Source organism: Xenopus laevis, chromosome 1L, assembly GCF_017654675.1.
Source record: "Xenopus laevis strain J_2021 chromosome 1L, Xenopus_laevis_v10.1, whole genome shotgun sequence".
Classification (NCBI taxonomy): Eukaryota; Metazoa; Chordata; class Amphibia; order Anura; family Pipidae; genus Xenopus; species Xenopus laevis.
Window position 1 is genome coordinate 186967937 of NC_054371.1, and position 23971 is coordinate 186991907.

The 23971-nt window shown below is 39.5% G+C and overlaps 1 protein-coding gene across 4 annotated transcripts in view; it reads left to right on the top strand.

Moving 5' to 3' along the window:
- The window catches only part of trim36.L (tripartite motif containing 36 L homeolog), a 46479-nt gene that overhangs the window by 16518 nt on the left and 5990 nt on the right, over positions 1-23971 (top strand). The window contains 7 exon segments of one of the 4 annotated variants that reach the window (NM_001091117.1): positions 1092-1341; positions 8663-8897; positions 11013-11048; positions 16252-16577; positions 20298-20444; positions 22053-22148; positions 22644-22897. In NM_001091117.1, the coding sequence (NP_001084586.1) occupies positions 1300-1341; positions 8663-8897; positions 11013-11048; positions 16252-16577; positions 20298-20444; positions 22053-22148; positions 22644-22897 (1136 nt within the window). In that variant the 5' untranslated portion in view covers positions 1092-1299. 4 annotated transcript variants of the gene reach the window in all.

A 23971-nucleotide genomic window follows, 5' to 3' on the forward strand; every position in this document is an offset into this window, starting at 1 on the left:
ACACTATCAACCTACCACTGATACCGAGGTCAATTGAAAGGGTTGGTTCACCTTTAATAAAGCCACCTTTACAATCTGAGGTAAGTACACTCGGGCCCCTCCCACTTATGGCCAAAACCAGTAGTCCTCCCGCCTCGCCCTTTACAGAACCTGAAATGCCCCCAATACGGTTTCCGAGCGTTGCGTCTCAAGCATTTTCACCAGTAACTCCATTCGAGGGACTTACCTTCCCCCAGGGCCGCCATCAGGGGGGGACAAGTGCACTTTTGAAAGAGCTGGGCCCCCCTTGCGAGCATTGAAGATTTGCGGCCAGCCAAAAATGCGGAAGTGCCAAACTCCCGAAGCGGGGAAAAGACCCGAAGTCACGAAATCAGTCGAAATTGAAGTCCTGAAGCGGCGAAAAGACCCGAAGTCACGAAAGGAGGCGAAGTTGAAGTCCTGAAGCCATGAGTTCAATTCTACTGAACACCAGTTTTTGTTTTTTTAATCCCCTGGCCACCAATGTATTATTTTAATATTCTATAGGCCCCTGCCACCAATGTTTTTTTAAAAAAATATTTTTTGGGACCCCAATTTTTTTTACTTGTAAGGGGGGCCCTGGCACCAATGCTTTTTTTAAAAAAAAAAAACTTTTATTGGGGGCCCTGCCGCCAATGTTATTTTTTAAAACTTATAAGGGGGCCCTGACCATCACATCAATTTATGTGTGTGGGGGATTACTTTTTTAGCGCTGATGTCTGTGTGGTCTTTTAACTGTGACGTGGAGTGGGTGGGTCTGGGGCGGGGCTTGGGAACCAGGGTGGGCGGGGCAAAATTTTGTTGTACGCCGTGATTTCTAATGGCGGCCCTGCCTTCCTCTTCTCCATATGGAATAAAATATGTCTCTGATATTGCAGAAAGAGTAGTACCTAGTGTATCGCACATGCCTGCCACTAATGCAACAGGTATAACGCGTCTACCTGGCACTGAACTCCACTACTCCCAATCACCTAACTAACTGGGGGTAAATGACCACGCCCACCTTGCCGGCTTGGATCGGAACTAATAACCCCGCCCCCTATGTTAGCCGCACCCATTCAACACCGCCCAGAAGCCGAGCGGCAGATGCTGAAGTTGGAGCGGAGAAGGTTGTCGGGCGGTGTGTGGGTGAGATGCGGTCGGAGCGTTGATTCAAGGAATATCTGTATTGGGAGCGCGTAAAACCGTGAGATATATTTGTTCGAACACGCAGACCGGGATTGGCGTGTGACATCGCGTGTTTGACCCAGCGCCTGTGTCTGCCGCAACAAACAAGCGCAGATGGAGGAGACGGGTCGCCGCGAGTCGATGGGAGGACAACAAGTAAGTGGCACGTGGAATGGATAATAAATATGGATAATAAATATGGGAAATGCCAGGGTGTAAGTGACCCAAAGCCGCAGAGGCGCAGTTCCCTGAGGTTCATGCCCCGCGTGTGTGGGCAGATCTCACCCGAGTACCGACCATATCCTCGTCCTGTCGCAGACTTTGCCTTAGATGTGGGAACGTCTAGCCGACACCATGACCTGCTGCTGCTCTTGTAGTACAACTCCCAGTATCCTCTAACAGGATCTGACCCCAGTGTAGCAGCACCAGCCTGCGCTCTATTCTATTCACCCCTAGTGAAACTGCTTCTAATAACTTCCTGACCCTGCTCTCTCTTAACTCACACTATAAGAACATCATCAATCGGCTCAGTGATGACACATCTCCCTTTAAATCATTCTCCCCTGCCTTTATTGAACAGCTCATACCGCAGTGTTGAACTGGATGACTCCTCTCACATGCAGCAACTGGCCGCTGGTTTTGCCAGAGGTGACACCCAAGTTACTTATCTAATTATTTAGACGGCTCTCTACATTCTACTTACTGTAACTTTATTGCAGCAGTGACATATAATTGTGCATGGGCTGTTTTGTTGTGGGTATTTTTCCTAGTCACTCATAGCACTGGTACTAAACTGAATCCCCTTCCATAACACCTCCAAGCACCCATGCCCTCACCCTTTGTCCTTCACTTTTAGGGTCAGGGCACACAGGCAGATTTGGGGAGATTAGTCGCCCAGCTCTAAACTCTAAATCATCCTTTTCTTCGTGGCGACTAATCTCCCTGAAAAGCCGCCCCCCTTGGCTACATTGTAGCTCACCGGCTTAGATCGCTTAGTTTTCCGAAGTTTCCTTGTGAGGCAACTTCAAGCACAAAAAATGGAGCGCTCACCTCCCAGAAAAACACTGTTGTTGTGTCAGGTGCGTCCTAGGGTCACATCAATACATGGAAAAAATCCAGCACCACACTATTAAATTTGCTCAAATGCAGAGTTTATTTAGCCCATAGCATACAAAAAGTCAACGTTTCGAGCCAACCAGGCCCTTTATCAAGCCTTCAGGCAGATTCGGAAAACAAATCGATCCGAGTGCAGTCCTGCAGGCGATTTATATTTTAGCCGGCGGGGAGGCAGTTAGGGGAGATTAGTCACCCGAAGAAGAGGAGATTTGTCGACTAATCTCCCCTAATCTGCCTGTGTGCCCTGGCCCTTAGGTTATTACCGGTAACTGGCTGCTTCAGTTAATCTATGGGGCCAATTTAGTGCATTGGTGACCCTTGTGAGCTCTGTGTTACATTCCTGCTAATGTGTAATAATTAAATTAATCTTTTTGAAGGTACAAGTATTGTAAATGTTAGTCAGAAGTTTTGGGATCTGCAGCTTTCTGGATAAAGCAGTTTTATCTTCTGGATAAAGCAACTTATCTATCATCAAGTACAAGTTACTGTTTCATTATTACAGAGAAAAAGGAATTAATTGGAATTAAGTGCTTATAATGGACATAATGTGAATCTGAATATTGACATTCTAGATAAAGGATCCTTGATATCTCATCCAGCACTGGTCAAGGAGCCAGCTGCCAATTGAGAATGAACTTTACTTCCAGTTTGCTGTAGGCCAGAAACAGCAGTTTTGCTTCCATTTAAAGGAGCAGTAACACCAACAAATGAAAGTGTTTGAAAGTAATTAAAATATAATATAGTGTTGCACTTGTAAAACTGGTGTGTTTGCTTCAGACAGACTACTGTGGTTTATATTAGCAAACTGCTGTAGCTATGGGGGGCAGCCATTCAAGGCACAGGTTACATAGCAGATTACAGATGCACTCTGCACAATACCATTGTATTCTATTACAGATCTTATCTGTTATCTGCTAAGTAACCTGTGCCTTTTCTCCCATTTCATCTTAAATTGCTGCCACCATGGCTATGCAGTAGTTTGTTTATGTAAACTATAGTAGTCTTTCTAAAGCAAACGCATAACTTTTACCAGTGCAGGGCAACAGTACATTTTATTTGAATTACTTTAAAACACTTTTATTTTTATGCTGTTACTGTCCCTTTAAGTGAAGGGTTGAAGTTGATGGACATATCTGTGTTTTGAATCTCTAAACAGCATATGTGTTAGGAATGAACTTGACTGTTGGCCCTCTGGGCTTTTGCGCAATGAGCACATTGGGAGCCCTTTTTGACATCCTGATCGGTTTGTTATTGCTCTCTGAGGCCCCAGAAATGGCTACACTCAGGGGCCGATTCACTAAGCTCGAGTGAAGGATTCGAATGAAAAAAATTCGAATTTCGAAGTATTTTTTGGGTACTTCGACCATCGAATTGGTTAAATTCGTTCGAATTCGAACGAAAAATCGTTCGACTATTCGACCATTCGATAGTCGAAGTACTTTCCCTTTAAAAAAAACTTCGACCCCCTACTTCGGCAGATAAAACCTACCGAAGTCAATGTTAGCCTATGGGGAAGGTCCCCATAGGCTTGCTAAACTTTTTTTGATCGAAGGATTTTCCTTAGATCGTTGGATTAAAATCCTTCGAATCGTTCGATTCGAAGGATTTAATCGTTTGATCGAACGAAAAATCCTTCGATCGATCGAACGAACGTTTAGTGCTAAATCCTTCGACTTCGATATTCGAAGTCGAAGGATTTCAATTCGAGGGTCGAATTTCGAAGTATTTTTAACTTCGAAATTCGACCCTTAGTGAATCTGCCCCTCAGTACTGTTAGTTGAATGCCGCCAAATAATCTCTTTACAGAGAGGAAAACTTTCATTACTTATGCATTTAGAGCTGCTGGCAATATGAAGTCATGTACCTATTAAGAGCAAGTACAAAAAGATAATATTGCCTTTTGTTAGAAGGAAATAATCACAAATAAACTGAAACCGCCAACTCCTAATTCTTTTACTTGTAAGGAGCTCGAGGCTTGTCCACAATGAGCTGGTATAACTGGTTCTAAGCTCTCCTGCTCCACTTTATATTCTAATATGTGATCACAACCTGATTCTGTACATAGGAATTGAGTGCATGCAGCCCAGTATGTCCCATTCCTAAGAGAGGGGTCTTATAAAGCAGTTGTGCTTGGGAAGAGAACTGTGTCATTATCATGGCTATCTGATTTTCTGATGCGAGTGACCGAGCCCCTGGCTGTTAGGATGTTCTTTCAGATTGGTGGTAATGGCAACTGATGGGTTTGCGGTTTAGTTGATCCAAAACTGGCTGGAGTGCCCCCTCCCCTAACATCACACAGGCTGCAGTAAAAAGTCTCTGCTTCCCATGAAAGGAACGTGAGTGATGTTCCGACTGCCTGTTCATCTGTTCAGTGAATATGAGCAGTTATTTTTTCTTTTTCCCTCTCCTGTCTTCTCTAATTGCTGTTGAATTCTTCACATGCATTACAATAGCAGCTATATACTGTAACTGCTGAAACGGGGGATACCACTCCATGACACCTCAACAGGACCCCCCCCAACCACTACCCTTGATGCAGATATTTCATATGGTACATCTACTGCAAGTTTCATAGTTCACTAATTGCTCTAGTGCTGGTCTGGCCAACTGGAGGCCCATGGGCCAGATGTGTCCTTCTCTCTCATGTATACTGTAAGTGGGATTTCTTTGCAAAAATGATAACAATTTATTGACGAATAATGTAAGTTCAAGTTATTTGCGTCAGCCTTCAGATCAAAAGTCAGCAACTTAAGGGGGTTGTTCATCTTTGCGTTAACTTTTAGTATGATGTAGAGAGTGATATTCTGAGACAATTTGCATTTGGTTTTCATTTTTTATTATTTGTGGTTTTTGAGTTACATATTTAGCTTTTTATTCAGCAGCTCTCCAGTTTGCAATGTCAGCATCTGATTGCTAGGCTCTAAGTTAAATAGGAGAGGACTTGAATGGAAAGATGAGTAATAAAAACAATAACAATACATTTGTAGCCTTACAGAACATTTGTTTTTTAAGATGTGTTGAGTTACTCCTATTTGAAAGCTAGAAAGTATTAAAGTAAGAAGGCAAAAAATAAACAATGAAGACCAATGGAAAAGTTGCTTACAATTGGCTGTTCTACAACATATTAAAAGTTAACTTAAAGGTGAACCACCCTTTAATGGCTCATATATGTTGGCTGCCAACTGATCTGTTTCTCAAAATCCCCTTGGGTAGTAGGTGGATGTCTGTTTTAGGCTATAGCCAGACGAGTCATATATCGTCCTGCGTCAAATTGTAGGCCGAAAATCTGCTTCTCTGCTGCTGCTCTTATGCCCGATGTGCCTGCACCCGGAAACAATGCCTCCACTCGGGTGCAGGCAGACGCAGCGGATTTCACCACGAAATGCAAAATCCGCTGTGTCTGCCTCCACCTGAGTAGAGGTTTTAATGTTTTGTGTCAGTAAAATCCCGCATATTCACAATAAAGTGAATCATTTTGCTTTCATTTCCGTCATACTGACAATAAATATACGGTAATGATCGTGCACTATGTGCTCCTGGCCAGTTTGTATTTACAATATACACATTTTAATTGCGCTTCCAGCCTCAAAATCCACTTGCTTCTAGGAATTTCTGCATGTGGCTTTCTCTGAGACGTCCATTCCTTTAGTACTTTTTATTGCGCATCCCTTCCTTTTGTGCTTTTCCCACAGGGGTCTAAAATGTGCAGACAAAACCTCTTTCCGAATGATTGACTGGTGTCCTGTGCTTTCTGCTAATTCATCCAGGCAGAATGTAATATGGGTTCTTTAGTGCATCTGGATGATTGAAGGAGGCAATCCGTTCCTCCCCCACTTTCAGCACACTTTGTTGTGTAGATTGTGGCAAGTGTTTCGGAAGTGATGCATGCATTATTGCCATAGTTTCATTATTAACCTTTATATACATATGCTGAAGTGCTTTAAATAGGTTGTCATTTATATCGGTTCCTGCCTCATTAGAGTTTACAGTCTAAGGTCCCTGTCATATGCACATATGCTATGGCCAATGTTATCAGCCTCCCTGTATGTCTTTGTGTGGGAGGAAATAAACGCATGCATGGTAAGAACAGATAAACTCCTTGCAGATATTGCCCTGGCTTGAATTAATCCTGACCCCAGTACTACAAGGCAGCAATGCTAACCAGTGCACTGCAAGTAACACAAATAAATGAAGATGCAACAAACATACAGTAGAACCCCCATTTACGTTTTTAGGGCACCAGAAAAAAATGGTGTAAAATCCAGGAAAATGTAAAATGTCTTATGCATAACATTTATATGTTGGACCACAAAACAACAATGTAAAATGAGGGAAAACGTAAAATCAGGGAATGTAACATTTAGTTTTCGCTGTATTTAATTCATATCCTTAGTTTGCATTTGGGCGATAGCTAGGTTTTCTACAAAGCATGATTTCTTTTTTTTTTAAAGGACAAGTAATACCTGTTAGTAGAGTGTCCCTTCCCAATGATTCCATCATCAGATTCCTGTGGCCTGTTTGGGGGCTCAACAGGTTTTACTTCTTCTTTGATTTAAAATAGCTTTTGATTTAATTTTGTATGACATTCTGACTGCATTTTTATCTAAAGCCTATTCGAAAACACAAATACTTGTGTGGGTTTCCTTTTTTTTTATAGTTTTTGAATTATTTGCCTTCTTCTAAAAACAAATGTTCTGTAAAGCTACACATTTATAGTTATTGCTACTTTTTAGTACTTGTCTTTCTATTCAGGCCCTCTACTATTCATATTCCAGTCTCTTATTCAGACTGATTCATGGTTGCTAGGGTTTGGACTTGCAAATTTTAGGGTAAGGGCACACTGGGCGATTCAGGGAGATTTAGTTGCCTGGCGACTAATCGCCTCGACTTTGCGGCGACCAATCTCCCTGAACTCCTTCCCTCACTCTGCGCCTGGCTAAAATAAAAAATCGCCGGCACTAATCACATGCGGCGATTCGTATACCAAAGGCGACTTCGGAAAATTAATCGCCACGTGTGATTAGAGCCGGCACTTTTTTAGACAATTTTAGCTTTCTGCTTTCCATGTTATTTTAAGAAAAAGGCCCATTTTGTTCCTTGGCTAAGTTTATATTCCCATGACCTTAATTGATTTAAAAAAAGAAAAAATCCTTGGGTGGTCCGGGGGCTATACATTTGCCTTTTGCCAGCCCAGCTGTTTGAAAACCTATTGTGATTGACCAGTTAGTAATGAAATAGATGGGTAATTCATCATCTGTCTCTAATTCACAAAACATAGCAAATATTCTGACCTTTTTTTTTAATGATGCCCCATTTTGTATCTCAACAGCTGGTGGAAAATATGATCTCATTTTAGTGGAAGCCTAACAAATGTGGCACCCTGCCCCTCTCCAAGCAGAGGAGTGAGTAATGTGAAACCACTTGTACATCCCCAGGAGAAATTGCTATTTATTATTGAAGTCCTATATTTCAGTAAAGTGATGCTCATCAGGTGGCCTCTTTAGCTACAGCCTCTATGCTAGGGAACCCACCAGGAGGCCTTTGCCTTTGTGCATTTCATAAACTGTATGGAAAATATTTGTGCTGCAAACTCATTACACATCAAAAAAATATAGTTTTCCTTTATTTAAAGAAATTGTATTGTGCTATCTATGTGTGTCTCTACTGAGCATTCCAGGAACACACGGAAGGTCCTGTGCCAGATAGCAGACAATCGCATTAAATGAAAATTTAAGCTTTATTTCTTTTTGTTTATTTTGAAGGAGACATAGGATAAATGAAAAAAAAAAAAAAGTTTTGTAGGCAGTTATAAGTAATATATGGTATTGCTTTTACATGGTGCTAAAAATTTATATTATCTTTAAAAATAGCCTCTTTATTCAAGCTCCCTACAGATGTTCTCTGGTCCCTGTCTGTGTTTCCAAGGGTGGGTTGTGTCCTAAGAGTACTTGCCAGAAGCACAGTAGGAGGGGGACAGCCAATCACAGCCCTGTGGTCACACAAGCACAGACAGGCTTCAGTTCCCTATCAGGTCCTGCTAGCTGCTGATTGGTTCCTGTCCTACAGTGCAGTGAGCTGAAAGCCACTGGCTCCCCTGCACAACCTGGGAATTCAGGGAGCAGGAAGTGGAAGAGAAGGGAGGGATTATTATGGTTTTAGCAGAAATATTCAATAAATCAGCTTGAAACAATACTTTTTAACCACAATTCTTCTATATCTAAATAAGTATAATGCACTGGTACATTCTCATTTTTTACACAAAATGTCTCCTTTAATGTTTTCAGATTGAATATTTTTTAATCTAAAAATAATATCCTAGCTCTTTTTAAGACTGCTCTTTTTTTTTTTTTTTTTTTTTAAGGGCGCAATTAAGAATATTGAGAGGGAACTTGTATGCCCTTCCTGCAAGGAATTGTATACCCATCCACTGATCTTGCCCTGCCAGCATAACATTTGCCACAAGTGTCTCAAGGAACTTCTTTACTTGAGTCTTGAGGACTCCACTGATGTCAGTTCAGAAGCATCGACACCTGGAAGCCCACGAATTCGGTTGACCTCCCCAAGTGTGGAAAGAATCGACAGGCTTGTCAGATCAGGTTGGTATTTATTATTCATTACAGATATATATGTTACAGTTTAAACTTTAGTCTCCTAACAGAAGTAGATATAAAGCTATTTTGCATGCACAGCAGTGACAGCTTATTTAAAGGAGAGCTAAACCCACCCTAAGAACAATATACCTCCTTTACTGCCTTCCGTCAGCCCCCTCACATCTTCCTCCTCGCACAGTGTATTACATAGGTACCCCTATTTGTAAACCTGCGCCTAAACTGCAGAGCAGCGGAATTCCCTGTCTACATCTTCTGCCCATTCTCATCCTTTGCTGACACTGAGCCTGCGGTAAAATGCGCAGTTGAAGCCTGACAAACTCCAAATGTGCATGCTCCTGCAGGTTTAGTGTCGGAAAAAGAGACCCAAAGATGATGAGAATGGGCAGAATATGGTGCCGGGAAACTCCACTGCTGTGCATTTTAAGATCAGATTCTCAGATTAGAGTGCCTTTATATGTAATACACTGTGAGGGGAGGGAGAGATGAGGGGGGCTGAAGAAAGGTAGTTAAGGAGGTCTGTTATTCCTAGGGGGTTTTAGTTCTTCTTTAAAGGAACCACAGCATCAGGGGGACGTAAATGGTCTGGGATAGAATTTTAGATGCCACCCTGGTGCACTACTGATAATTCTGCTTGATAATTTGCGACGACCCCTAAGCTTAGCTTTTCAACAGCTGCCCAGAGCCCACTGAGCATGTGAGTGTCGCAGACCCTTTCCAAGATGGTGACCCCCTGTGACAAGTTTGAACTCCTGGATCATTGCTGCTATTGAGAAGCTGAAACTTTAGGCTGGTGCAATAAGTTCAGTATATAAAATATGTCATTTTAGCCATATTAATGTTTAGGGGTTAGTTCTCCTTTAAACGCAAATCAGAATCCGTTTAATCTCCCACTGAATGAAAAATCAGTTTCACTTAGGCCCCCCCCTTCCGACATCATTGTTACTCCTTCACTAGGGAAGCACATAGTAGTTCCCAAAACCATGTTACCCAGGGTTTCAATTACTGTCCTTTAACCTTCAATAAGACAAATACAAGAGGTCCTCTGCACTCAAACCACTATCAATATATTAAGGACATTGAAACATTTTGTCCCTTAAGCTACTAAAAATGCCTTATCCTTTTAAAACAGGGATTGTTTGTCAATATACTGCAATATATTTAAGCTGGCCAACTACGTCAGTCATCCCTGGTATAGCCAGTTCTACACGCAACTTGCATCTGATTCATTAAGAATTCTATTGCTTCATTATATATTTTACAAAGGGATTACGTTTTACCCGCAACTTACTTGCTGCTTTCAAAGTAAAGCTCCCAAATTTGGTTCCCCTTTTATTGGCCACCAGTGGGATGACCTGACTGTTGCTGGAAAGGGTGGGAGCTACAACAAGGAGCTGGTCACTTTCCCTTGTTTGTTATACTTTAGCCTTCAGGAACACACAAGCACACACACACTGGAAGTATGTTTGAAAAAAAAAAAAAAAAAAAAAAATGAAAATAATTTACAATGTGATGGTAGTACTGAATCAAGTAGCACCCCTTTGGACCACAATTTGCACATAATATGGCAGCAGATAAGGCCTTAAAATATGTGCAGCTATCACTGCTATTAGCTGCACATTTACTGTAGAACATTCATGAAAGGGCTTGTATTGTAGAGCTCTTACAGTTGATAAAGACTATACCATTTCTGGGAATTGCTTTATGCAAAAGTTGTTGAAAAATAATTTAAAAGGGAACTAGATGCAGTTCCACTTCAACAATAAAGTACCAGCTTTGTGCTATGGATAAGTCTCTGAGATCTTGAATGGAATAGTTTCAGAAGCATCTCACAAAAATGACAGCCGTTGATGAAATCCTATTGAAATCCTTTTCAATATTTTTGTAACTTCAGATTGGTCCCGGAGCCCATTGTTCAACATTATTTGTTCACCAACAACTACCACTTTCAACATTGAAATGATGAACTCTAGTTTTCAACACACAGCTTATAAGTGAACAATCTTGCTATAAATGTACACCTTCTGACAGTGTGTTTAAATTCTGCCTAATTGTCTATATATAATTATTTTGTAATGTCTTATAAATGTCAATTACTTTCAGCCTCCCAGCGGAATTCTCTTGGGCGAAGAAGTATAGGTGATTTTATTTATCTCTGTTTATATATGATCCTCTTGAGTTTCCTTTGTGTGGTGGGTGTTTAATCTTTCTTTGATTGTAATTTTTCATTCTGGTGGAGAAAAATAAAAATTGCTGCCAGTTTCATTATATACAGTACAGGTATGGAATCTATTATCCAGGATGTTTTTTTTTAGGACAAGCTTTTTTTCTGTAAATGGGATCCCCTTCCCCTTCTACTAAAAACATCTAAACTTTAAATACACACAATAGGGTTGGTTTGCCGCCAATGAGGGTTCATGCAGCTTACAACCTTGTTATGATTAAGTAGAAGAATTTTTTTTTTTTTTTAAATATTGAATTACTTGGCAAAATGGACTCTATGGGAGATGGCCTTCCCATAAGTTGGAGCTTTCTGGATATTTGGTTTATGGATAAGCCATCCCATACCTGTATTCCTTTAAAGGGGTTGTTCACCTTTTAAATTAACTTATCGCATGATCTAGAGAGTGATATTCTGAGACAATTTGGTTTTCGTTTTTTTTTAATATTTGGTTTTTTGAACGCTTTAGCTTTTTATTTAACTACTCTCCAGTTTCAGCAGTCTGGTTGCTAGGGTCCAAATGCCTCTAGCAATCATCCATTGATATGAGTAAGAGACTGAAATATGAATAGGAGAGGACCTGAATAGAAAGACGAGTATTAAAAAGCTGGAAAGAATAAGAAGAAATCACATAATTCAAAAACGATATGGAAAAATTGAAGGCCATTTGAAACCTTGCTTAGAATTGGCCATTCTATAACATACTAAAAGTTAACTTAAAGGTGAACCACCCTTTAATAAGCAGTTTGGTTATCTTTCCTCTTGTGTCCTTTGGCTCTTGAACACCTTGACTTTGTTACAGCTTTCAGTACACTTCACTGCTCGGATTTTTTAAACATTAACTACCAACAGTCGGCCAACCAATTCCTTTTGCATGCATACTCTTTTTATTTTAATACACACATTTTGTGTGCTAATCAGCCCCCTGTCCTCAATAAGTGTCCAATAGCAAACATTTGCTCCTCATTAAAACCAAGAGATAGCTCTAAGGCTTATAACATATGCAGTTTTGGTCAGTGAGCTGCTTTCAGGTCAAAAAAGCTGCTGTGATAGCTCCCTTAATTGCTTGTCACCACTTCTGGGGAAAAAGCATGGCAGGCATTTGTAGTGGCAGATGGGTATTTTATACAGGTGATCCCAAACAATCCTTCCCTTAGAGGAGGCTAAAGCCTATAGTGGACGCAGCCTTTAAAGAACAGTTCAGTGTAAAAATAAAAACTGGGTAAATAGAGAGACTGTGCAAAATAAAAAATGTTTCTAAAATAGTCAGGCAAAAATGTAATGTAAAAAGACTGGAGTGACTGGATATCTAACATAATAACCGGAACACTACTTCCTGCTATGCAGCTCTCTTGCTTTCCACTGATTGTTTGCCAGGCAGTAACCAATCAGTGACTTTAGAAGGGCCACATGGGTCATAACCCTTTGCTTTTTAATCTGACCTGCATGCTAAGGATCAATTACAAACTCACTGAACATTTATGTCCCATGTGGCCCCCTTTAAAGGAATTGTTCAGTGTAAAAATCAAAACTGGGTAAATGGGCTGTGCAAAATAAAAAATGTTTCTAATATTGCTAGTTAGCCAAAAATGTAATGTATAAAGGCTGGAGTGATTTGATGTATAACATGTCAGTCAGAATCCAACTTCCTGCTTTTCAGCTCTCTTGGTTTACACTGACTGGTTACCCTGGCTACCAGGCAGTTACCAATCAGAGACTTGAGGGGGGCCACATGGGTCATATATGTTGCTTTTGAATCTGAGCTGAATGCTGAGGATCAATTACAAACTCACTGAACAGAAATGTACCATGTGGCCCCCCTTCAAGTCGCTGACTAACTCAGAGTTATAGAGCTGAAAAGCAGGAAGTTGGATTCTGGCTGTTTTATTAGACATCTGTTCACTCCAGCCTTTATACATTACATTTTTGGCTTACTAACTATATTAGAAACATTTTTTATTTTACACAGCCTATCTATTTACACAGTTTCTATTTTCACACTGAACTATTCCTTTAAAGTCGCTGACTAGCTCAGAGTTATAGAGCTGAAAAGCAGGAAGTAGTGTTCTGGCTATTATGTTACACATCCAGTCACTCCAACCTTTATACATTACATTTTTGGCTAACTAACTATATTAGAAACATTTTTTATTTTACACAGCCTATCTATTTACACAGTTTCTATTTTCACACTGAACTATTCCTTTAAAGTCGCTGACTAGCTCAGAGTTATAGAGCTGAAAAGCAGGAAGTAGTGTTCTGGCTATTATGTTACACATCCAGTCACTCCAACCTTTATACATTACATTTTTGGCTAACTAACTATATTGGAAACATTTTTCATTTTGCACAGCCTATCTGTTTATCTAATTTTTATTTTTAAACTGGACACTTTGGAGAGATTTGTGGTGAATGCTTTTTGTGTGTTCCCAACACTGTTAGGGTGACATTACAACATTATGAAAATCTTTGCTTAAATGCCATATGAAAAACACCTTCATTTTGTTCTGCCATGACTGCTGGAAGAATAAGACCCCATTGTGACAGGGTGAGAGTTGTCCTGTCCCAGATAGGCGTAGGTTGGAGAAGAAAAAGTGTAGAAATCAGATTGTGCTTGAGCGTAACTATGAAACCTGCCCTTTTAAGCATTAATCTTGCTGTAAATTCATGGATTTGGTTGGGCTGTTTGGAAGATTTTAGCTCCACTGTGGGTGGGACTTCTTTTTCCTAGAAAAAGTAAATAAAGCTCAGGGATCGTTAAGGAAGGCCATAGATAGACAAGCAGTTAGGAGTACAGTTATAAATAGTACTATCCATAGGGAAGCCTTGTATGGTTTCTTTCCATTTATTGTTTCCATTATAATCAGGTACACATCCAAGATCTGTTCCCATTTATTGTACATTTCACTATTTTGGTGACATACTTGCCTGATGCAAAGCATATTTAGCAAAATGAAGGAATTCCATAGGTGCTGAAACCCACCATTAGTTTGTGACTGTCCATTTCTCAATCCATCCATTTTATCTTTGGGTCATCATCAGCATGCTTCATTGCTTCACAATGTACATAGAGTTGTCTTCCAACAGAATGAAAGCTTGCAAAGCTAATGTAACCTAATTGGTGCTTTGGCTTCACTCTCCGTTTGGTGTATGCATGCAATGTTTATTGCTAAAGGCAAAAGCGGCACAATGCTTACCGAGTCCAAGGTCCTTAAAAACAAGTTGCTTCTTACCAGAATGTCGATTTTTCGTAAATAGTTTATAAAATATTTTCTCTTCTTCTAGACTGTCCCACCATATTCTAGCAGCTATATAGCATCTTGATTCTATTTGGGTGCAGGATAGAATGTATTGAGGAATGAGACGTGTCTGAGATGCTAGACAGTTCTCTTGGATGCTGCACCTCTCTCATAAATGTCGCTGAATGTTCAGCTCCCAGAGCACAAGGGTCATATTAATTTTATAAGTAAGCCTATACTGGAGAATGATCTGGTCAGCACTGCTAGCTGAAATATTGTGTTATGTGTTCTTAGACCACACATGCAGGGTTAAATGAACTTGCCAGGCTGTTCTATGCTGCTGTAGTTAGTTTTTGTACATGTTCTAGTGCAGTTTACTTTTTTTTCTGCATGGAATATGTATTTGTTAACCTGTGGGAGACCCTTTGAGTAGTTGTGAGGCTACAATAACTTATATCTATTGACTGAAAATGATCTGAATTGCATAGCCTTTATCCACCAACCCCAGAGCAGTAACCCCTTTTAGGGGAGATGTGTTACCCGTGGGAAATCTACACTACCTGCAGATAAAAAATCTAGCAAAAATGCATTTTACGAAACATACAGGACCGGATTACTCCTGAGGGCACCCGGAGGCCAGTGTCTTTCATTGTCCCCTCCGATGCGCATCCTTTGTTCATACCAGAGCACAAGTGCCTAGTCCCTAGTGCTCCGGAAGCAAGCAAACTTCTAATCCAGTTTAATTGCTGAAAAATTAAGAATACTGGAATTCGTTTTTTCAAATTGCTTATCCTTGAATTTTGTGCTGAGGGCCTTACAGGTACAGAGCAAAGTCTGCAAATTTATTCTAAAATATCCTTATTGCCCAACCATCTTGCTGTGTTTGTTGCCTTTTACTCCATCACCCCATTACCAGTATTTTTAGTCCTTAGCATCTCTCTTCATGATCCAGTCCCAAACACATAGTCTGATGTTATGGTTTTGTCAGTGCAGAACAGGCCAGTATCAGAGAGCTGTTTGTTTGGCAGTGACAAACTGCTTGCTGGGAAGCAAAATGTTAAAAAATGGACATTTTTAAACCAATACTAAATTTTTTGCATCTTTACACTTTTTGCAACTTGTTTTTAAGCCTTAAAACCTATGAATTTGCATTTCGCTTTCTTGTAAGGACATGCATGCTACAAATCATTGGTTTTCAATCCCATATTTGTGTCTTTTCAAAAATGCATGTTTTCTAAATATCACCATGGGGAAAGTAGGTCAGTAACTAGGTGGGTAATAAGAGATTGCTTCTGTGCTTCTTCATGGATGTCCAAAAACCATGTTTTGTTGGATGGTCAGGAGAAAAGGTGTGAAGTGTGTTTTGTGGTATTTGTGTGACTCTTTGAGAAACCAACAGAGGCACCTTTGGTATGGATCTTCCGTTTGATTTTATATGCACTGTTCCCTTTGTGGCCTGTTGCATGCCAAGGAACAGGCACCAAAATAGGTTGTTATGGTCTGATTTCCTGTGCATTGGTTTAGTACTATATAAGAAAGATGATGTTGCAATATTTATTATATAACATGATAGCAGTCGTTGCCTACAAAGTTGTCACGAATATAGAACAGTCCCTCGTTTATCCTTTTCTGAGCATAGCTCCCAGCAGGTTGTCACGAGTTGTCTTCTCCAGCAAAGGCCATGTTTTAGTGCTTCCTACTGGCTAAAGTTGGATGAGCTTAGTATTTTGCTGATGTCGGTTACTTACAATTTTTTGGCAATAGATGATCTAATCTCTCTTGTTTTTACTATTTAAATTTAATTTTGCTTATGTGCTTATGGTTTCTTTTGTTGTGATGTTTATATTTGGCATGGACTCATTTTTATTTGAACATTTCCTAGGCTCGAAGCGCAATTCGTTGACTCCCAAGATCACAACCATAGCATGCCCAGGGTGCTTGCACGATGTAGATCTTGGAGAACGTGGGATCAATGGCCTTTTTCGTAACGTTACTTTGGAAACTATTGTGGAACGCTACAGACAGGCAGCCCGAGCAGCTACTGCCATCATGTGTGACTATTGTAAACCTCCAGCTCAGGAATCTACCAAAAGCTGCATGGATTGCAATGCTAGTTTCTGCAATGAGTGCTTTAAAATCAACCATCCGTGGGGGACCATCAAAGCTCAGCATGAATATGTTGGACCAACAAATCAATTTAGGCCAAAGGTAGGTCACTTGGAATTAATCTTCAGTTTATTGGTATGGGAAGGTTGGTAAGTCTGTTTGTCTTCTTCTGTAATTTCTTTAATAAAGCACTCTCCGATTCGTTCCCTCTGTTTCATTTGCCACAATAGTTGTTGGAAGTGATCAGACTGATGCATGCATACAGATTCAGAAACCGCAACAACTGATATTGCTTCATGCGTTTGTAGTCCAGATAGACTTGCAGAGACCGTGTACAGGAATACAAGCAATTGCAATGTTCAACATATTATTTTTCCCATGGTTGGTCTTTATAGAGATGGTCAGTTCCCCCAATAACTCAAATTCAAAGCAAGGTTGATAAAACATCATCTGCAAAAAATACTGTAGTATTCAGATCCAGTACCTGGCCTAAGGAGAGTCTGCGAGTATGCATTAAAAGTAAAATCAATTGCTTGATCTCACCTGCTTCTGCCTATAGTCACCTCTGCTTTACCTGTCCTCCCACTTCCACTATTCACTTTTTTGGTAGGGGCGTAATAGGCTGCAACAGGGGTCCCCAACTTTTTTTTACCTGTGAGCCACATTTAAATGTCAAAAGAGTTGGGGAGCAACACAGGCATAAAAAAGTCCCTGTGCCAAATAAGAGCTTTGATTGGTTATTTGGTAGCCCCTATATGGGCTGGCAGCCTAAAGGAGGTTCTGTTTGCAGTACAGCTGTTTTTTTTTTTTTTCATGCAACCAAAATTTGCCTCCAAGCCAATAAGTCAAAAATAATCACCTGCTTTGAGGCCACTGGGAGCAACATCCAAGGGGTTGGTGAGCAACATGTTGCCCGTGAGACATTGGTTGGGGATCACATTTGTTTATTAGGGTTGATAATATAAGTGTATATGTAGAGTAAGACCTCACTTTGCCACTTACCAGTGGACTACCATAAATCAGTATGTCTAAGAATCTGGCCATGGCATAGCAATTAATGTCTAATTTCTGTAGCGAAAATTCCCTTCATACCATTTTGAAAAAGGTGTCCACTATTTTGCAGTACCAGCTTTTAATGACTATTCCAAACACTTGATTTAACCATCAAAAAGACAGATTTTTCTCTGTCGGTCTGTCTGTGCAATTACGTAATTTGTGTATAGGTAACAAGGGTGTGTTAACACTAGCTGACATACAGGGTGCCTAATTGCACAGTAGGAAATCACCTCTCCCGCAGGCGATGAAGAACCCGACAATACCTGTCGATTCACATTAATTGGATTTTCTACATTACATGCTTCTTGTTGCATGTTATGTATTTTACATGCAGAGATTCCAACTAGTGGGAAGGGGCAGGTATTGTTGGGTGCTTCATCGCCCGTGCAAAAGGATATTTACCACCCGCTCATAAAATACCCCATGTGACAGGGCCATTAATCACTATAGTGTTTAGACTACAGCAGACCGTAACTTATAGACCATCTGGCTACCAGTCAGAAGTCACTTTATCAGCCTTAAGTTGGTGCAAGTAAAATGCACAAATATAATTCTAATCATTATACATGGTTTTAGTGAACCATATATAAAGGCAAAGTAAACTCTGCCTGTAGAAAGGCTTTTCTGTTTAAATTACAGATCCATAACAAGATTGTAAATGTGCAAGATTGCTTTTAGAAACCATCTAGATCCTTTTGGGCCCGGAATAAAAATGGAATTCAATGTCTCTCAGGAATTTCTCAAGCAATATAAAAAACTGCTTCCATGGCGCTAGTCCGGTGGTAACTTAAGCAATGCTATGTGCAGCTGCCATTTGGGGGTGTGTATGTACAGAAGTGCTTTCGCTAATATTAGTTGTTGTCACTGATTGTTTCTACTTATACTGGCTTTATGAAGTGCCAGAATCAATTCCTTGTGGGTAGACGCTGTGCTACAGTAAATTCCTGTCCAGAACGTTTCTGGGAAAACCTGCTAATTTTAGAATCTTCTTCGTAATGCCTGCAGAAATGAGTGATGGAATAATGTCCTGCACCGTATATGGCTTTTCAGCAGTATGTAGTGATCCCAGGTGGAAGCTGCCAGAGCCTGACTGAAATATTAATATTCTTTGTTTATCAGAAAAAAGTTATTTGAGCTGATTAGCTGTTGGAGATGGTTGTCATTGCTCTAAAATATTCCTAGAGAGGAAACGGGAAAAAGTGTTTGCAGCCGCAGGCATAGAGGGCCTTGAAAGCTTAAAGGGATACTGTCATGGGGAAATTTTTTTTTCCAAAACGCATCAGTTAATAGTGCTGCTCCAGCAGAATTCTGCACTGAAATCCATTTCTCAAAAGAGCAAACAGTTTTTTTTATATTAAATTTTGAAATCTGACATGGGGCTAGACATTTTGTCAATTTCTCAGCTGCCCCTGGTCATGTGACTTGTGCCTGCACTTTAGGAGAGCAATGCTTTCTGGCAGGCTGCTGTTTTACCTTCTCAATGTAACTGAATGTGTCTCAGTGGGACATGGGTTTTTACTATTGAGTGTTGTTCTTAGATCTGCCAGGCAGCTGTTATCTTGTGTTAGGGAGCTGCTATCTGGTTACCTTCCCATTGTTCTTTTGTTTGGCTGCTGGGGGGGAAGGAAGGGGGGTGATATCACTCCAACTTGCAGTACAGTAGTAAAGAGTGACTGAAGTTTGTCAGAGCACAAGTCACATGACTTGGGGCAGCTGGGAAATTGACAAAACGTCTAGCCCCATGTCAGGTTTCAAAATTGAATATAAAAAAATCTGTTTGCTCTTTTGAGAAATGGATTTCAGTGCAGAATTCTGCTGGAGCAGCACTATTAACTGATTCATTTTGAAAAAATTTTTTTTTCCCCATGACCGTATCCCTTTAAAGGAGAAAGAAAGGTTAAAACTAAGTAAGCTTTATCAGAAAGGTCTATATAAATACACCAGTAAACCCTCAAAGTAATGTTGTTCTGAGTCCCCTGTCAAAAAAACACAGCATTTCTTTCCTTCTATTGTGTACACATGGGGCTTCTGTATTACACTTCCTGTTTTCAGCATAAACCTCCAGGGCTAGGGCTTGAGCATTCTCAGTTTGCTCCTCTCCCTTCTCTGCTGTAATCTGAGCCCAAAGATATAAGTGAGCAGGGAGAGGCTCAGGCAGGAAGTGATGTCACACCAAGTTAATATGGCAGCTGCTATAAACAGAGAGCTTTAGAGCTTTTTACTCAGGTATGGTAAAACATTCTACAGAATAAATATAGCATTCTATCTTGCACTAATGCAGCTAATCTATTGGCAATAAAATGCCTCTGTAGCTTTCCTTCTCCTTTAATCTATGAAAAAGAATACTGTTGTTGCATAATTTTCCTTTTAATTTTGTTCCGTTTCAGTATTACGTAGTTTTAGTGCTTTTCACTGTTACATCAGCAGGCTTATTTACAGACCTATTTGTTGTCTGTGTTTCTGGTGCTAACAAGAATGTTTATTTCCCAGCATGCTGTGTGAAGAGCACAACAATATGGCAGCAGGCTGCTTTGTCTAGACTACACCACTGGGCAGCACCAAGTGTCACCCCCTCCCAAATGAGACCTCTGGTATTTAAAGCATCTTTAATATTAGAGGTTTCTGCTTTGTGTAGTTCGGTACATTCTTAGTATGTTGTTGTGTTTGGGTATGTTTTGTTACTAGATCTATATATGCCTCCACCAACTGGCTGATATGTTCTCAGAATCTCATGGGTCATTCTGCCCAATGTGCTTTAATTTCTAGGTCCTAATGTGCCCAGAGCATGAAATGGAGAAAGTAAACATGTACTGTGAAATTTGTCGGAGGCCTGTTTGCCACTTGTGTAAACTGGGAGGAGCACATGCAAACCATCGAGTCACTACAATGAGCACTGCTTATAAAACACTGAAGGTAAGCAACTTTCCCTCTTTGCTAAATATACACGGGATGCTTACTGCATCTCTAATGAGAATTCATTTGTTTACTGGGGTTTGGCCGAATCCAAAATAGTGGATTCAGTGCATACCTAGAAGAAACACAACAACTTTTGCCGGTTTAAACAAGAACAAGCTTTCGAGGACCAACCCCCTCCTGAGGTGCAATACACACTAGTGAACATAAACCTAGTTTAAATACCTTACAGCCCATGTGATACAAACATGTGGTCCATTTAACCCCATCCTAGCAGCATATTATATCACAGTCCAAAACAGCTTTGTCAGTCAATTGTATAGCAGTCCAATGCACAGTGATCCTTGTGTTTCAAAATCTGCAAGAATATAACAATAAATTTATCATTGTTAAAACCATAACGATAACCAAAATGATTACTCAGTTATATATTTCTTTGCTTCTTCTGATTTAATTCATTCTTTTTCTTTCTCTGGGGAATAATTTAGTACATTACTCTTGTGTTTGTTTACTCGAACCCACACAGATTATTGTGCATTGCTATACAATTGATTGGCCAAAGCCGTTTTGGACTGTGATTAAATATGCAGCTTGGATGGGGCTAAATGGATCAAATGTTTGTATCACGTGGGCTGTAAGGTATTTAAACTGTGTTTATGTTCACTAGTGTGTATTTCACCTGAGGAAGGGGTTGGTCACCAAAAGCTTATGCTACAACTTCTGCAATAAAATGTGATAAAGGTTTATGCCGGCACAAGTTTGTGTGCTTCTTCACTATATACAGCTTGGATGTTATTTGACTTGGAGGCAGTCAGGGAATCGAATGCACCCTATTAAACAAGTAAGTGGTGTGTGTCAGATAACACTTTCAGTGCTGGCCAACTTATTGGAGGTGGCAGGGGGCAATTTGGGTATGTTTGAATTTGCCAGAAACATATGAGAACGCAAAATACCCTGCACAGTAGATATTAAGTTTACCGCTGCATAGATCCCCCTGCATATTGGAAAATTTCTTATCTGTGCACTTATAATCTACCTTTCAAGAACCAAACATGGAACAGTTTCCCTGTTTAGCTCAAGAAATAACATAAAAACATAAGAGTTCATGAAACAATAGGCAAAGTACGTTCAGCATAAGCCTTATTCATCTACCTTGTGTCAAACAATGGGACATACTGCCTGTTTAATTGAAAAATGGCAGCGTTTTGTCATTTTTAAATATAATTGCAATTCTAAGCAGTATTTGGTTATTCCTTTATGTTCTCTGATTCTAACCCTGGAAACATTGCAACAGAATTTGGTTTTCCAGATCTAATTAGGAGCCTTCTGCTGCATTGTTTCAAGAGCTACAACTAGATGTGCATATAGTAATTCAATAGCAATTGCTTTTACAAATTAATTGCAAAACCACTGAACATTTTAGTAAATGTGTGTTGCAAAATTGCTTAGAATATAATAGTTTTCTTTACACAACAGCAGTTTTTGGTTGGCGATCCCCTTTAATTGAATTGAAGGTTTTGTGCAAGTATTTTTATATTAAAGAATAACAACTGTTTATAGTTTGTGCTTCAAATTGTCCTTTAATATAATGTATTTTACTACTTACAGGAGAAACTTACAAAAGGCATTAGTTATCTTATTAGCAAGGAAAGCCAAGTAAAGGATCAAATATCTGAACTGGAGACACTGATTAAACAAACAGAGGTAAGTAATACTTGTGCCAGTCTTTCTGTCTTGAGGCCTAGTTGGTGGTTGAACTTAATGTCATTGGGAATCTTTCTGGAAACAAACCTGTAATGTTGCAGTTGCTGAAATCCAACATATTCTCCTAACATAGATCACCGTATCTTAAAGCTACATAAAATATGTAAACATTAAATAAACCAGATTCATGTTTTTGTTGCCAATGTTGATTTAAGAAGCTTAGTTACTATGAAGTGCAATGTACTGTTTTATTATTGCAGATAAAATGGAAATTATTTTCAAAAATTAGGATTATTTACCTAAAATGGACTCTATGGGAAATTCCCTGTAATCCACAGCTTTCTATGTATTGGGTTTCTGGATAAGAGATCCCATACCTGTACTATGATTGTCAACTTCTTCCTCCCAATATTAAGATAAGCATTAAAAATAGGCATGGAGTAAGAGCTATGGAAATAATACATGCTACAAATGTTTGTGTTTTTTGACTTGTAGAGTAATGGAGAAACGGCAAAAGAGGATGCAACCTACAACTTTGAGAAGCTGTATAATATCCTAGAAGAACGGAAATCTTTTGTTATGAGGTCTATAGAAAATTCAAAGACATTGCGCTTGGAAAAACTCAAAAACCAGATGGAAGAGTACCAGGGACTCCTAGAAAATAATGGGCTTGTTGGTTATGCTCAGGAAGTGCTAAAGGAAACTGATCATTCTTGCTTTGTTCAGATTGCTAAACAGCTGCATATAAGGTAAAAATTGGGGGCTAAAGGTTGAGCAAATAATAGAACTGGCATAGTAAAATGGTCTTGTTTGGAAACAGTACTCTTTCTAAAGGACTGCACTTTATACATTGTATTGTGTAAATGTATTTATAACCTTTGGCCTACATGTTCATGTGTTCATCTCTAATACCATCAAAATTCTGGCACACTGGCAGTGATTCCTCAACTATATGTTGTACTCTTAGTCAGATAAAATGCAAAATGAAAAAGACCATTTCTTTTAAATCAAGTCATTAATGGAAACAATGCCAAATTCAGTTCTCTGTAGATTTTAGTACAACTCTTTACCCTGTATATTTCACACATGACCCTAATTAACATAGTAATTTAGTTATTACGTTTGTTGTGGCTACATAAAACAGTGCATACAGATGTGTCTAGCTTTAGTAAAGAGACGTGCCAGTCACTGCTATTGCATGGGTGAGCTGCTGTTGATTCTTTCTTGAATTTAGCCAACCACACTTATAACGTTCACAAGAAAAAAAAAACCCAGGTGAACGTGATTTTTTTTATTTTAATTATTTAGCTTTTTATTCAGCAGCTTTACAGTTTGTAATTTCATAAATAGGGTCCAAATTACCCAAGTAACCATGCATTGATTTGAATAAGAGAGTGAAATATGATTAGGAGAGTAGTGATGACCATAAATGTGTAGCCTTACAAAGCATTTGCTTTTTAGATCGAGTCAGTGACCCCTATTTAAAAGCTGAAAAGAAGGCAAATTTAAAAAAAAAACTATAAATAATAAAGACCAGTTGAAAAGTTGCTTACAATTGGTCATTCTATAACATACCAAACGGGGATCTAAAGGTGAACCACCCCTTTAACATTCAGGCTGAAAACCATTTCATAGCAATTGAATTTCTTTTTATAGCCAGCCCCTCCACCATGATGTCTGTATTCTTTCCTGTATCATCTAATAAAACCATTATTCATATATATACAGATATGGGATCCCTTATCAGGAAAGCCAGAATTACGGAAAGTTTGTCTCCCATAGACTCCATTATAATGAAATAATCCAAATTTTAGCATACAAAT